This window comes from Aedes aegypti, chromosome 3, assembly GCF_002204515.2.
Source record: "Aedes aegypti strain LVP_AGWG chromosome 3, AaegL5.0 Primary Assembly, whole genome shotgun sequence".
NCBI lineage: Eukaryota > Metazoa > Arthropoda > Insecta > Diptera > Culicidae > Aedes > Aedes aegypti.
In genome coordinates, this window is record NC_035109.1 from 29,840,467 (window position 1) to 29,857,423 (window position 16,957).

At 34.6% G+C, this 16,957-nt stretch overlaps 1 protein-coding gene across 5 annotated transcripts in view; it reads left to right on the forward strand.

The window, feature by feature from the left end:
- The window catches only part of LOC5570773 (tyrosine-protein phosphatase corkscrew), a 438,185-nt gene extending 423,820 nt beyond the window's left edge, over nt 1-14,365 (forward strand). For all 5 annotated transcript variants that reach the window (XM_021849370.1, XM_021849372.1, XM_021849371.1 and 2 more), the window contains one exon: nt 12,782-14,365. In XM_021849370.1, the coding sequence (XP_021705062.1) occupies nt 12,782-12,840 (59 nt within the window). In that variant the 3' untranslated portion in view covers nt 12,841-14,365. The remainder of the gene's footprint in view (nt 1-12,781) is intronic.
- The last annotated feature ends 2,592 nt before the right edge of the window (nt 14,366-16,957 follow it).

Below are 16,957 nucleotides of genomic sequence, written 5' to 3' on the forward strand. Positions count from 1 at the left end.
GGCTATGGCAACGCATCGGTTCCCCAAGGAATTTGGGAATAATACTGGATCCAGATGACCAATGAATAAAATCGACACTTATTCCAAAAAACAAAAAACGAAAAACTCATTGCAATATGAATACTTTTTTGTTGTAAGAAATTGATGGTGCTAGTAGAGGGGTAAATATACACATAGAACGTATTTTCATTTCTAGCCATTTTTATGACTAATACTTGTAGTTTTCAAGTAACTTTTTGGTCACTATTTGGTCACATTTTTGATCATTTTGGTCACTAAAGCCATTATTATTTTGCTGTCTGATGGCTACCAGCCCTGCAAGCAGTTTGGTTCTCGATTTTGCCGTTAAGTGGCGGTAGTGAGCATGTAAAATTGAGCATTTTAAACTTGTTCTAGCTACTTTTTCTACAAGGAAACACGGGTAGTTGTTTCCTGTGAGAATTTGTTTAACCGTTTTAAACGTGTTATTAGGGAAAGACTACACAAAATGTACAATACACTACAAGACAAGGAAAACGCTACGAACAATTTTATAACGATACCATATATTGAAGGACTAGGTGAAAAGCTATCTAGATATCTAAGACAACACGACTTTAAGGTGGCTTATAAACCAGTTGACAATATTAAAGATGTACTATTTACAAAAACTAAAGACAAAAACATAAATGTAGTATATGAGATTCCTTGTGGTGCATGTGAAAAATCGTACGTTGGTGAAACAAGTCAATTTTTGTGTAAACGTCTAAGTCAACATAAGTATAATGTAAAAACAAAAAACATATCTGGTACAGGATTGTCACAACACACTATAAAAGAAGGACATATTTTCGACTTTGACAAGACAAAAATACTTGACAAAGTTACAAATAGCTACACTAGATTAATAACAGAAACTTTTCACATTAAGATACGAGGCCATGATAATGTTGTAAACAAACAGAAAGACTCTGCCAATTTTAAGACGGCGTACAACTCTATTATAACTAAGCTTTAATCTATTACCAACACATGACCAAAAGATATTTGTATGTATGTTGTATGTAGAAATTTATGTATTATGATGTTTGTAAAAGTTATGGCCGTCCAACTGTAAACAAACGGCTAGAAGATTGTAAGCTGTTAATTTTATATTTTTGATGTGTTCTACATGTTAAAAACATATATTTTAGAGTCCGCAGAAGATGGTCGTAGGCCAGTAAAACGACCGAAACGTCCGGACAATCTGGCAATTTATTTGTACGTTAATTCTCGCCGAAAACAAATCGATGATTCACTGACACATCAAGTCGCGGCGATTGAACCATTGCACAGTGGTCCAGGAATCAGTTTTACGCGGAAAGATGCATTTTGAGCTTTAGAATGAAACATTAGACAAAAATGGTCTTCTACAAAGTTGTTTGTATTAGTTAAGCCCTTTGTTTGGTGTTATTGAAAATTAGGGTGGACCACATTTTCATAGAAATTGTGTAATTAACTTTCTTATTTGTAGAAATTATATTATACATGCTTCAGCAAAGTTATAGACCATTCAATTTCAAGCAACTTTGCCAAAAAAGTTTTTTTGTATCTCTTGAATTGACCGATTTAGAGCTTTTTTCCTGCAGTGACATAGGGTGGTCCGAACAAAACTGGTTTTCTGGCTCTAGAGTTTTCAATTCAAATTTCTCATCAAAGTAGTCTATGAAACACTTTTAGAGCTTTGAAAAATGCGTAATTTGGTGAGTGAAGAAACTCGCTATCTCCTTTCATTTAGGAGTTATTGTTGTTTTTCTCTCAAAAACATGCCTACTTTGATTGTGAATATCTCTGATTGGGGCAAACATAAAAAATATCTTTTGACGGCATTCAAAAGACAACATAAAATTGTATATTATATCAAAAAATTACAGATGTGTTATTTTTGTAACTCTAATAAAATGCCTTGAAAAACAAAGGTTTTTAAGCAGAAAAACTTTAATAACTTTTGAACTAAAATAGATATCAGCAATATTTTTGCATGAAAATTTGCGTTTTGTTAAGTTCTTAAAGTCGTTAATAGACCGCTTTGACGAGAAATCTGAAATAAGAAAGATAGGGCTCTAAAACTATTTTGAAGATTTTCATGGTATGTATTTCTTTATTATTTTACATTTTGAGCATGAAAATGAAATTTTAGACAAAAATGATCTTCTACAAAATTGTTTCTAAAAATGTAAGCTTTCATACTGTGTCATTTGAAACTAGGGTGGTCCACAATATCACACATATCATATAATCAACTTTTTGATTTGCAAAAATACTGGTATATGCTCTTAGGCAAAGCGGTAGAACTTGAAATTTTGATCAACTTTGCCAAAAAAAGTTTTTCTGTAGCTCAAAATTTGACCAATCTAGAGCATTTTTTCCTAATCATCGCAAAGTGGTCCAACAAAAATAAGTTTTTTAACTCTAGTTTTTTTAATATTATTTTCTCGGTAGTGCTTCGTGAGGCCCAAGCAGGACAGTTCGGTTTTGCGTCGTCCGATATATTTTGCTTACGATTTCGCGCGTTTTCGTCGCCGGAGAATATTTTTTTCCCTGTTTTGGAGCGTCTTGCTGGGTAGTGCTTCGTGAAGCCCAAGCAGGACAGTTCGGTTTTGCGTCGTCCGATATATTTTGCTTACGATTTCGCGCGTTTTCGTCGCCGGAGAATTTCTTTTTTTTTTCCTGTTTGGAGCGTCTTGCTGGGTAGTGCTTCGTGAAGCCCAAGCAGGACAGTTCGGTTTTGCGTCGTCCGTTAGATTTTGCTCACAATTTCGCGCGTTTTCGTCGCCGGAGAATTTCTTTTTTTTTCCTGTTTGGAGCGTCTTGCTGGGTAGTGCTTCGTGAAGCCCAAGCAGGACAGTTCGGTTTTGCGTCGTCCGATATATTTTGCTCACGGTTTCGCGCGTGTTTTCGTCGCCGGAGAATTTTTTTTTTTCCCTGTTTTGGAGCGTCTTGCTGGGTAGGTATTTGGGAAGGCCCAAGCAAGACGGTTTGTTTTCGGAACGCCAAGAAGTTTTGCTGTCAGTGTCAGTTTTGTGTTCAGTCGAGAATGGATTACCAACTGGTGAGTTCGTTTCATGCTTATGATAACACATTTTTTCTTGAAAGCGTAACTTTTATGTAATATTAAAACAAACTTTGTATGGTTCGTCACTATAAGTGTCGGCATTATGCTATTTTCTTATACAATTTCAATATACATATATTTTTCTCTTTTTGACATTATTAAAAATTATCTTTTGAATTGTTCGACATTGTGAATGTTGACGTATTTTTTAAAACTTCTACCATATCGAGACAAAATGCACAGTAATACTCATATGTCATTTTCAAACAAACTATGTATGGTTCGTCACTACAAGTGTCGGCATTATTCCTGTTTCATATAATTTAAAATATATACATGTAATTTTCAGTTTTCGACATTAATAAAAACGTCTTTTGAATTGTTCGACATTATCGATGTTGACCTATTTTTTAAAGCTTCTACCAAAAACTTCTCGAGACAAAAATACAAAACTAGCTTTAAATATAAGTCGTATATTTCCCCCTTGTCCATGGATCGCATCACCGACCAGAGGTGACTCCCAGATCTTTTCCTCCCTCACTAATAAACACCCTTCCCGTGGTGATTGTGGAGATGCAGAGGTATTCTCGGTCTCTAGAAGCAACAATCATTACACCCTAACATTCCTTCCTCATCCCAACTGACTGTAAGGACTTGGCCGGCGCCGTTATTGATCAATAATATTAGATCTGCTAAAATTGCACTTCGAGAGTAAGCGGAAACTCCCATCCCTTATTCATTTGGATCGTAGTGCAATTCTTACCAGTTCCGATCAATCACGGAGTAGCAACCATTGACATGTACAGTCAGTCTATGCTATGCTATGCTATGCTATGCATCTAGTTTTTTTAATATTATTTTCTCGTCAAAGTCGTCTATGAACGACTTTTAGAACTTAACAAAACGCAAATTTTCATGTAAAAAGATTGTTAATATCTATTTTAGTTCAAAAGTTATTAAAGTTTTTGTGATAAAAAATGTTTGATTTTCAAGACGTAACTCTAATAAGTTACAAAAATAACACATCTGTAATTTTTTGACATAATATACAATTTTATTTTGTCTTTTGAATGCCGTCAAAAGATATTTTTTATGTTTGCCCCAATCAGAGAAATTCACAATCAAAGTAAGTATGTTTTTGGAAGAAAAACAATAATAACTCCTAAACGGAAGGAGATAGCCAGTTTCTTCATTAACCAAATTACGCATTTTTCAAAGCTCTAAAAGTGTTTCATAGACTACTTTGATGAGAAACTTGAATTGAAAACTCTAGAGCTAGAAAACAAGTTTTGTTCGGACCACCCTATGTCACCGTAGGAAAAAAGCTCTAAATCGGTCAATTTAAGAGATACAAAAAAACTTTTTTTGGCAAAGTTGCTTGAAATTAAATGGTCTATAACTTTGCTGAAGCATGTATAATATAATTTCTACAAATAAGAAAGTTAGTTAAATCATTTCTATGAAAATGTGGTCCACCCTAATTTTCAATAAAACCAAACAAAGGGCTCAACTAATACAAACAACTTTGTAGAAGACCGTTTTTGTCTAATGTTTCATTCTACAGCTCATAATGCATCTTTCCGCGTAAAACTGATTCCTGGACCATAGTGCATTGATATCATCAGTTGATAATAAGTTGATTCTTTTTCTATTGACATGTACTTTCCAATTCACAAAGATTGAGACATCGCACAGTATGTTTTGGACATAAAACGGAAATGTCCCCAAAGAGGCCATCGTGGAACCTGTGCCAGAAGCTCTTAATCTTCCATTACATGTTCTGACAAGTTCTTCAGAATTCATGAAAATCGAGATGTCGCACGGTATGTTTATGGACATAAAACGGAAATGTGCTCCAAGAAGCCCTCGTGAAACCTGTGTCAGGACATCTGGAGTGGTCACATCTGTTTGTACCGATTTTTTCTTCTATTATTGACAAGTTCTTTCGAATTCACGAAGATTGAAACGTCGCACGGTATGTTTCCGATAAAAAAACGGAAATGTCGTCAAAGATGCCCTGGCGGAACCTGTGCCAGGAGATCTGGAGTGGCCACATCTTTTTGTACCAAGGTTTTTCTTCTTTTATTGACATGTTCTTCAGAATTCACGAAGATTGAGACGTCGCACGGTATGATTCCGACAAAAAACGGAAATGTCCTCAAAAAGGCCCTGGCGAAACCTGTGTCAGGTGCTCTGGAGTGGCCACATCTATGGATGTTTAGTTTATTCTTCCTTTATTAACATGTTCTTCCGAATTCAAGAAGATTGAAACGTCGCACGGTATGTTTTGAACATAAAACGGAAATGTCCCCAAAAAGGCCCTCTTGGAACCTGTGTCAGGAGATCTGGAGTGGCCACATCTGTTTGTACCGAGGTTTTTCTTCCTTTATTGACATGTTCTCCCAAATTCACGAAGATTGAGACGTCGCACGGTATGATTCCGACAAAAAACGGAAATGTCCTCAAAAAGGCCCTGGCGAAAACTGTGTCAGGTGCTCTGGAGTGGCCACATCTATGGATGTTTAGTTTATTCTTCCTTTATTAACATGTTCTTCCGAATTCAAGAAGATTGAAACGTCGCACGGTATGTTTTGAACATAAAACGGAAATGTCCCCAAATAGGCCGTCGTGGAACCTGTGCCAGGATCTGGAGTGGCCACATCTGTTTGTACCGGAGTTTTTCTTCTTTTAATGACATGTTCTCTCGAATTCACGAAGATTGAGACGTCGCACGGTATGTTTCCGACAAAAAACGGAAATGTCCTCAAAGAGACCCTGGCAGAACCTGTGTCAGGTGCTCTAGAGTGACCAAATCTATTGAAATTTAGTTTATTCTTCCTTTATTGACATGTTCTCCCGAATTCATGAAGATTGAGACGTCGCACGGTATGTTTTGGACATGAAACGGAAGTGTCCCCAAAGTGGCCCTGGCGGAACCGGCTACGATGTTCCGGACCGGTCCACTTATTCAAATTATGTTGAAATGATGACAATCGACCATTATCTCACGTTTTACATGAAAACTTTAGTGTTGTAGCTGAAATAAATAAAAAAATAATCACATTTCCCGAATTTGGCACCCTCGTGACCCCAGTACAACCCGGAATATCTCCGGCATGGTTCCGAATACAGAATTGTCCATTTATGACAAATAACTGGAACCTTTTTAAAGTAAACTGAGGGTAGTTTCAAAAAAATCGAATGGAAATTGACGAAATGGCAGCTGTTTGAAAATGCCTTGTCGGAGGCCGGTAACGTAAAGGTTAATTTGATTGACGATTCTTTCGAGTTTCAACGTACTTGGCATGTTTGTCAATATGTGTTTAGTCAAGAATTACCAAATATCTCCTTCTTTTTAATGGCCAATCGGTCTTCCTAGTCAACCCCTTTGACACTGAAGGTAATTCTTGAAAAACATGGCTTTTCGGGGAAACGGGTCATTCGGGGAACAGTAGCACAATCGTTAACACTAATTTTGTGAATACCCAATTATTTTCCAACTCTTTTACAAACTGGTCTTCACGGTTTTATATTGTGTTTATTTAGGATTTTTCTATGATAGCATTCGTCTTTCAGGACTTGCTCCAAGCAATCCTGCTTCAATGAATTCTTTTAGCATTTTTTCCAGGAGTTATTTTAAAGGCGTTACAAGAAGCTGGTAATGTAATTCGGGCATGAATTACCGGAAATGTTTTACCAATTACACCTGGAATTACTCTGAGAATTCTTGCAGGGATTAACGCGAACATTTCTTCAGGGTTTTCATCTGCAGGAAAAAAGTTAAATTATTGTTATTGTAATGAAATTACAGGAAGAATTATCTGAGAAACTCCTTTTGCAAGAGAAATTCCTAGTTTAGATTCCTGCAGAAATTTATGAATTTTTCAATAAATCCCGTAAAAGATCCCAAGAAAAATATTTTGCATTTTTTTCTAAAATTTCTTGAAAAATTCCTCCGAGAATCCTTAAGCCCTCTTCCAATTTTAGTACCAAACGCTCTAGTTTAGACCAGAAACACAAGTTTACTTAATTTTTAAATGTTTTTCATTAGATTAAGTCCAAAAAACATTTCATGTTATGAGATATTGTCACACCTCTTGGTTTGAACTCAAATTTTAGGTGTATTTTGTTTTCCGTGTCGCTTCCGAAATGTCAGATATGAACAACCCCAGTGTTAATAGAAAAGTGAAAAGTAAAACTTTAAGCCATTTTACGAGACGTTTCGGCCACAACGGCGTCAATTGACAAGAGACCTGGGATTAAATCCAGCGTGATTTTCAACAACGCCTCATCTTACCAAACGATGACATGGAGAAAATGACAAAAAAAGAGATCCAAGAATGTTCGTTACTGCAACATTACACCTAGTTATTGTATCAGCTACCTCTTCGTTACCCATATTGCACATAAAAAGGCACTTTTGTGATCAGAAATGGTGGTAGGTCATTTGGCATAAAGTCGTTTGGCATAAAGCCCTTTGGCATAAAGTCGTTTGGCATAATGGTCATGTGGCATAATGGTCGTTTGGCATAATGGTCGTTTGGCATAATAGTCGTTTGGCATAATGAATTTGGAATCAAAGATTTCTCAAGTTGACATTCGTTCTTACGTTTCTATTGAATCTTTCTGATTACATCAGGCTTGTTTTGGAGTCAATTGATACAAAATGACACTTTCAACAATCATATGCTCTTGAATAAACTAAAGCATACTAGGAAAGTTATTGCCAATAGTATTTTATTATTTATCCATAAATTACCCTTCTTTCAATTATTAATTCTTGGATAAATTTGGAATAAATTGGAATAAATTTTCGGAATATTGGAATTATTGGATTCAATTTCGGAATTATTTTTTGCGCTGAAGATTTTCATACATTTAGCACAAAATTTGCCCTTGTTCCAGACGTTCTAGTTTTTTTTCTTAATATGGTGTAACCATAGTTATAGGTATTAAAACTGTTAATTAAAAATTTTAATAAATTTCACCTTCTTTTATACATAGGCAGTTCTTTGGAGCTATATTTTAAAATATTTTTTTTTGTTTCCAACTGACAAAAGAGCATCAATTGATAACATTGATCTGATCAGCGAAAAGAGAAATCTATTACTGCAGTTACTTCGCTGGAGTGTGCTACTTTTCCCCGAATGTCGTTTCCCCGAACGCCAGTTCCTCGAATATCCCGTTTTCCCGACTTACCCACTTCCCCGAAAAGTTTTAAGCTCTCATAATTGTCGTAACTTTATACATTTCAGGGTGGTGAACGAACTGCCCATCTTTATTTAATTGACGGTTCTTTCGAGTTTTACCGTACTCAGCATTTTTGCCAACATTTGTATAGCCGACAATGACAGAATACCTCCTTCTTTTGATTGCTTATCGTTCTTTCTCGTTTACTATCCAGCCACTGAAGACTATTACAGCACCTATTTGAACTGCTCCACTTTTTGGGGAAACCGGTCATTCGGGGAAAAGGGTCATTATGGGAACTGGCATTCGGGTAACCGACATTCAGAGAAACGACATTCGGGAAAAGTAGCACAATCACTTTCATGATTCTTAACGAAATTTATAATATCTTTTCGTTTTAATATTCCGCAATAATTTTTGGCGTCCAATCTTTTATTGGTTTAATCATAAATTTTGCCTTCTTTTAAAAATAGGCTGTTCTTTATAGTTATACTGTTTTAAATTTAATTATTTAGTAAAGCTAAATGTTAACCATTTTTATATTATGCTGTTTTATCAATTCTTGCAAGATGTGCTGTTATAATGATAATTTCTTTAGTACCTGCCAATATTCAACACATTTTTTTGCAAATGCATGATATCCTTCTTTCAATAACAGACGGTGTTTTTGATGCAAACTGCCAAAATTAAAATTTATATTGAATCGCTGAAAAGTGTTGCCACAAATATTTTCTTTTGAAAATTGTTGTTCATTTGAGTTATGCTGTGAGAACATTTTTTTTGCGTTAGAGCTTTGATTATTTTAAAAGAGAAATAATCTGCTCTTGTATATAAGTTATTTTTGCATTATGCTGCATTGATAGATCTTTGGATTAGAGCGTTTAGTATTTTGCAAATATATGTTTCCTTCAAAAGAAGTTATTTTCATGACGTAACACCAAACTAGGACAATTTACTATTTTCAAATATGTAGATCGCAACAAGTTCAAAGATATTCTGCGTTCTGCGATGTAGGAAAAAATATTATTCCGAAAAGATATTCCACCAGACCAGTCACGAGTTTTATTTAGTTATGCTCTCTAATGTCACACAATTTTTTGACATTCATTGCTTGGAAAATCTCTGAACGAACACCACGCCTGTTGACAACCTACCAAAATTTTTTGCTATGGGCTCAGTGGTGTTGATCTCGGTAAAAGCTTAAAAAATTCCGATATTGATTCTAAGTCAATCATTATGCCAAACGTCCATTATGCCAAACGACTGTTATAACAAACGACTTTTTGCCAAACGGCTTTATGCCAAACGACCTTATGCCAAACGACTTTATGCCAGACGGGGTACAATCATCAGAAATATTTCAATATTTTTTCTCCATTTATGTTTTCGCCTGGATGAAAAGCTACGCTAGAAATGACTAGCTACGTATGATTTGACGTCAAATATGATAAAAAGTGTGAAGTTAAAGTATCAAGAAAAATGCCAAAGTAGTAGCAAGAACACGCTCTATCATGTTATTCAATAAAAACATGATGTTATGAAAAATCTTAGGACTCTATTTTGAGTTCAGTCCTTGAAATATCCCTGGAATTATTCCTGCAGAAATTTGTGTTTGAAATAATTATTGGTGAATTCTTCTAGACAGTTGTAGATTCCGAAAAAATCTTTATTTTTGGAAAATCCTCCAAAAACTCACTAAAAGTTATTTTATTCGCATTGGGCTAGTTTTCCATATATAACTCAAAAAAAAACTTGATCCTGGACAAATTACTTAGGAAACTGCATCTCTCTGAACCGCAAGAAAATATCCTGGATTGGTTGCTTGGGTGTTCCTCATTAGAATTCCTACAAGTTTCTTTTAAGATTGTCTCAATGGCTCTAGGCGAACTTTTTGATAGATCTTTTCATATAGTTAATCAAGAATTATTGGTGAAATTTATGACAGAATTCAAGAAGATATATTGAGAATTCTAAATACAAATATTTTATGGAATTGCAGGGCTGGTAGCCAGTCTCTTTATAGCGACTTGGTCTCTAATTTATTGCCAGCCTCTTAAAAATCTCTTGATCTATTGAATGATCGCAAAATTCTATATTTTTATCGAAATGATTCTAAAGTCTTGCAAGTATTCCACAAGTTCTTCTTCTCAGATTACTCGAAGAGAAGCTTCAAGAGTTATTTTAGCGACTTCTCTGGAGATTTTATCTGGAATACTTTCAAAAAAATCTACAAGGATCTCCAGAAATTCGTCAAGAAATTAAACTACAAATTCTCCCAGAAACTATTTCAGTGAGTTTTCAAATGATGCTTGGATGAATTTGCTCCAGGAAATCTTTGAGCACTCCCACGCTACTATCTCCAGTAATTTTCTCAGGCAGTACTTTAATGTTTTCCAAAGAATAATCTAAGATTCTTCCAAATATTTCTCAACTAATTTTCAAATCAATTTCTCAAGTTGTTCCTCTAGAATCTAGAAGATCTCCCAAAGATTGCTACAGAAATTCTTCCAAGAAAATCCACAAATGTTTATAGATTTTTATGAGAATTCCTTAAAGAATTTATCCACGATTGCTCCCAGGAATTGCTCTAGAAATAGGAACTGGAATTGGAAATTGCAACTGGAAGAGATATTCGAAGAAATCTTTCGATCACTCTTCCAGGAATTCCTCAATAAATTCAACCTGGAATTCATCATGAAGTTCCTCTACATTTTTTTCTAGCAAATTCTTCAGTAATACACCCAAAGATTATTTATACAGTTTCATTTTAAATTTTCCAAACAAAATCCTAAAGAATCTTCAAAAGTTAGAAATTTTTCTAGGTTATCTTCTAAAAGTTCCTCAAGAGTCCAGGAGTTCGGAGATCCTTGTCCATTAATGGTTATTTTGGAACATACACAATGTTCATCAGAGGTTACTTCCGCATTTTTTCAAATGTTTTTTTCAATAATTTCAGAAAAAAATCTATGACATTTGCCTTGAGACATCCCTAGAGGAATTCTTGGATGAATGCCTAGGAAAAAATCTTTAAGTTTTTCAATGCAATTATATAAAATAACTGCTGGAGGAATTCCTGAAACGAAACTTAGGAGAAATTCTTTGTTGATATCTTAAAGAAATCGTAAAAGACAATTGTGCACGAAAAATTCCGAAATTTGTGAAGGCATTTCTGGAGAAGTTACTGATTCAAGTTTAGAAGATGTTCTATACGGAAATTTTTAATGATGTCCTAAAAATGTGTTGAAAACTGCAATGGCGCTTATGTAATTTTGCCAGATTACGGGAGATAAGTGTGATTTATTTTCTCAAAGAAACGAATTATATTCTAGGTATGGTGTCAAATAAAAAAATTATACAGTTCTACACAGATAAAAATTCTGAAATTTACACCTCTAAATATAAGAACGTGTAAATTTAAAATATATATCATTTAATTTTACACGAAAGAATTTCTTTCATGGAATGTTGTACACAAGCTTCATCCTGAGGCCAACCTGTAATTTTAATATCTTACGAAAAAATGTGGTGAATGTGATTTTTAAGTTAACCCTCTAATACCCAACCCCGCCTTTAGACGGGGTACACTTTGGAATTTTGTGTATTTTTTCGTAGATCGAAAATCAAAATGATTTTATTTTTGGCTTTAACCTTGACTCATAACACGCATATAAGAAAAGTTTTTTATGACTTTTGAAACTTTTTTGTATTTTTGAAAATTGCTTGAAAAATTGTATTCTTATATAATCTACATATGTATGTTGATTCCCGGAATTTTAAACTAGTTAACCCGCAAACACTTTCGGATTACGAAACTGAAACATCATTTCAAACTCATCTATTTATTCGTGCACCGATCGTGTGCACTCTAACTCAACTACTGAACAACCAAGTTCACACAATTCATATAGAGCACAACTTTATCCGATTTCATTTCTGTGCATTAGGTGTGTTCACTTTAAAAATCCCACATGTATAGAGTTTATTTAACGTGTAATATAAAAAATCGTACCTTTTATATTTTTCTACTATCAACCTATCACAGAAGAACAGCTTGGTGGTATTAAAATAATTTCAAATCTGTTCTTCCGTTAATTACACGGAAAATAAATATACTTCCAGAAAAATATAAAAAAAATAATATTTTTAAAATTACCGTAAAAACTTGAAATCTTATTATTGCTAAAAATCAGTAGCTAGAAGAGGCTTCAAGAAAAAATGAAAAAGGATAGGGATGTTCAAAAATAAAAATTATAAAAATCAAAAACCAAAATTCATAGATTTGCAAATAAAAATAAATCATTGCCCAAAACGTGTTTAGAACGATTTTAGATAACTAAAAATGATATTTAGATCGAAAATAAAAATTTGGTTATTAGAGGGTTAAGGTCACACTGTGTAAAATACATTTTTCTTTAAATAAGAAATAAAAATTGATTATTTTATCTTTGACATCAAGAGACTAGTAAGCAATTTCTAACATCTTTTTCCCTTACTTTTGTCTATCTTTTTCGCATGCAGTATATGAAAACATTCCCAAAGAATCACGACCACCACCGACGCCACCCCGGAAATCATGACAAATGGACTTTTAAACGCTTCCTCTGCGCGCAGTGCCCGAAAGCCGGCAAAAATAGAAATGAAAGAAACGTCTCACCAATCGGCGGTCGTTCCAAAATGGTGGATATAAAAACCCGTACCGTACCCAGCCACACAAATACACCCACACAAACAGATGGACAGACGAGCATGCTTATAAAGCGGCAAAGTTAGAGCGACAAAGTAGAAAACGGCGCTGCCGTCGGTGAAATTTTGACCGTCGACATTGAATGATTTTTCTCGCTTTAAGTGTATGTTATATCTGTAAAAGTTTTGCATACATGATTATACGAAAGTATGGAAAGAAAATACACCTCTCAATATTAAGTATAGGAACTTCGGTTGAAGACAAAGCAGACGCATTGAAAAGTACTATTCGTTTACGGTTGAAAACAGTAAATAAAAACATTGTTGAAAGCGAGACCAGCTGTAGAAATAAATGGAAAAATGACGACAAGTGAGAGATTGTTTCGTTATTGTTTAAGTTATTGATTGTTTTCGCAAACTAAGCGTGAGATGGCGAAACTCACGAAGATAGGCGCTTCGCTCTTCCGGGAAGGAGAATTCTCCACCAATACAAACAAAACAAGAGAGAATAGAAAGTCGCTCCTCCCTTGACACTCAAACTCTCCCGCGGGAGAGGCACTCAATTGTCGATTGTCTGAAAACTGAAACGCGATTACGTCATGGGGCAGGAGCGTTGATGAAACAGATTTATTATTAGTGTATCTAGTCTAACAAATTGAAGAAGAATAAAATTACAAACTGAGCTCTCAAACCATAAGGTTCAAAAAGATTATTACGGATAAAGAGCGAGTGAAACTCACGTACTGTGTTACAGAGGGCAGGAGAAGTGCAACCAGAAATGTGTGACATTCGAAACTGAGAGGGAGCTCAGCACACACGCACTCTGATTGAAAAATAGACAAAAACCTATAAAAAAATACAAGCTGCAATTGTGATTACTGCGATGGACAGCGCAGTAGGCGTGGCGCCGACTTTTTGTTCTGTAACAGAAGAAAGACATACGCACGCCTACTACGAAACGAAACAAAATGGAAGGAGAAATTAGTAGTAGAAGAGCGCGTCGCGAATAATTATGCGGAAAAAGAAACTTCGTTTGTTTTGAGATCTTTTGTTACACTCACACACGCATATAAGTTATTGACGCTCGTTTTCGTTGGCGTCCTCGCCGCTGACGTTGCGAGAGATTTATTTGTCGAAAAAGTTAGGTTGTAAGGCTTTATAAGTTGTACCGCACCGCTCTACGATCATCTTCTTTTTAAGTTAAGGTTCATATTATTTGACTTTTTATTCAAGCAACAATACACACACACGCACTTATGCATGCAAAACTTTTGAAACCACGGCACGGAGGGAAAAATTTATTCCGGGAAAGTAGTTTTACTACCAAGAGAAAATCTTAACTGAACAAAAGTTTTATGTTACAAATTACTTGATTACAAGCTGAAGCCGAAAGAATATATCGATTTACTTGCATCGTTATTTATTGTTTACTTTTATTTTAGTATCACATTATCCTTTTTCGTTGATTTGAAGCGCTCAAAGTACGGAAGACGGGATCTAGTTAAAACTTCAATTTGATAAGTAAAAATCCAAGCGAATAAAGAATTATAAATGTGCTGAATGTGTTACAGTAGTGATTTGCTCCACCTTTGCCGCTACTAGGTAACCGGGGCCCCAATATCCCCTTTTTCTCATTAATCCATAGGAAACGTTACATTTGAATAAAACAAAATAGCCAAGGAAAAAGACACTCATCGAGGTGATGGCGACACGCAATCAACGAATGATGACAAGAAAGAGTTTGCTATCAGTATATTTTTGTAACTAGCCACGAAAGAAACCATTTCAATCATATTACAAATCCTGGCCCTAAGGGGTGTGACACAATTTGGATCTGATTTGAGAATTATTGAAAGAAAATGCACTCTTTTCACTTTTGCTTCGTACAAGCTTAATACAAAATTCAAAGAAATAGAACCAATTTCGTTGCCGACTTTGTTTTTCTCAATCAGGAAAAAGGTGTCATTCCCCTCAAATCTGATGATCTTACCAAATAATTAATAATACATAGAGGTCCACTCGAAATAAGCCCAAACAGTGATGTTATCTTCCAATTTATTAATAAATAAAACGATCATATTTTTTAACGTTACGTTGCGTTCCATCGCGTTACGGTTTGTTTCAAAAACAACACGCCTACTAACAATAATCCAATACTGAAAGTATTGCGCCCGCGCCCTATTTCCCAATTTCCTTTTCCAGTCTTAGTTAGCTATGTAATTTAAAATGGATAATAAAAAAAACAAAGCAACAACAAATATAAACGCAGAACACCGATTGAAACCAATAAAGAGGGGGAGTATTCAAACTACCCTGAACTAGGGAGAGATTATTAGAGAAAAAAAAGATTAATACCTATTACTATACCGAGAAGAAATAAAAAAAACTAGCAACAGAGTGAAACTAGAAACCTAGAACTACAAATTTTCCAAGCTGAATGTGATTTTCGTCGGAAATCGAACCGGACTTTTCCATCGCAGATTTGCCAGATTGTCCCATCTATCCAGTCTCAAGGGCCGTATTGAAAGGAAAATGAAGCAACCTATTATCTCTTCTACTACCGAACAGAGTCTAAAGAATGCAAGAATACTAACAAAAAAAAAAAAAAAGAAACAGATTAGTAGTTATTATATGAAGGAAATACAATGAGAATAAACGTTATAACGAAATAGGATTTGAATGGGTAATTAGAACATCCGAAAAAGTCCTACAATTTTGCGTTGAAATTTCGTCAGTTGAAAGTTTATTTTATAATTTGTTTTTACAAAAATTGTGTTCTTAAATATTTTTATAAAATCTTTTTTTTTTTAAATATCACAATAGAGCCTCGTCTCGTGCCGTATTTTACAAATTTTCTTGTTCACATAACGTCACTAGTAACCAAAAATTTAAAAAAAAATCGAAATTTCAAACATGACACTTTTGATCAACCATAACGTTTAATTTGTCGACAAAAACCTGTGCACGGAGAAAATGAAGTACTCAAAAGTGAGTTCATTTCACTCAATTCGGGGGGTTCGTGCGTTAACCTAATTTTGAGTTAATGGGGTGGAAGTTGTTTCCAAGTGCATCCATGCAAAAAAGTAAGTATTTTTTAAAATTATTTTCACTCAACCGGAAGATCAAATTATTCTATTTTCAGTACTATGCCAATAACTCAAATTTGAGTTGACGCACTAAGGTTCGGTTTTGGGTTGTTGTGCTGTTCGCTCTCTTACAGCAATAGAAGGAACAAATAAAACCTCTCCCTGTTTAAAAATAACTCATAATAAGTTGAAAAATACTCAAATATGGGTTTACCGTTTTCTCCGTGTGCGGTTTCATTTGATACATTTTTATTTTCGTACCTGACATTTCGAAAACCACACGAAAATCATAATTTACTCAAAATGTTAATTTAACCTTAGGGATGCAACGAAGGTTCAAAAAATAAAAACAAAAATTTTGTGCTTAAATCAATAATTTAAAAAATGAGTGAACATGATTTTCTGGTGCAAGCTTAAGCGTATAGTACTAAAAACAGAGTAGAAATTTTAAAACCCTGTAATACAAGTGAAATCTCCAAAAAATACATCATCAACTTCTCCATAAATTCATTCCATTCTACCACATACTTGTCTAGACAACATTCAACTAACGGTTCTGCCCTCTTGCAATACATCCAGAACTTCTCCTGAGTAACCCTGCAAAGATTCTTTAAACATTTATTCCAGAAAATTATCAGAATTAAAATTTATTCATAAATTCCTCAAGCATTTTCTTCAAAAGTTTTCCCATGATTTTTTGATAGATTTCTCCGAAAAATCGTTTAGGAGTTTGTTTAGAGATTCCTTAAAATTAACTGTCACTGCATAATGAGTGATTCTTCATAAAATTAAGGAGGGATTCTAGCAGATAATTCAAAAAAAAAAAAAAACGACAGGAATTCCTCCTGAATGTCTTGTTTAATAATTTTTCGAAGAGATGGAAAATGGAGTACAGATTTACCTGTTTTTCACTTGAGAGCTACAT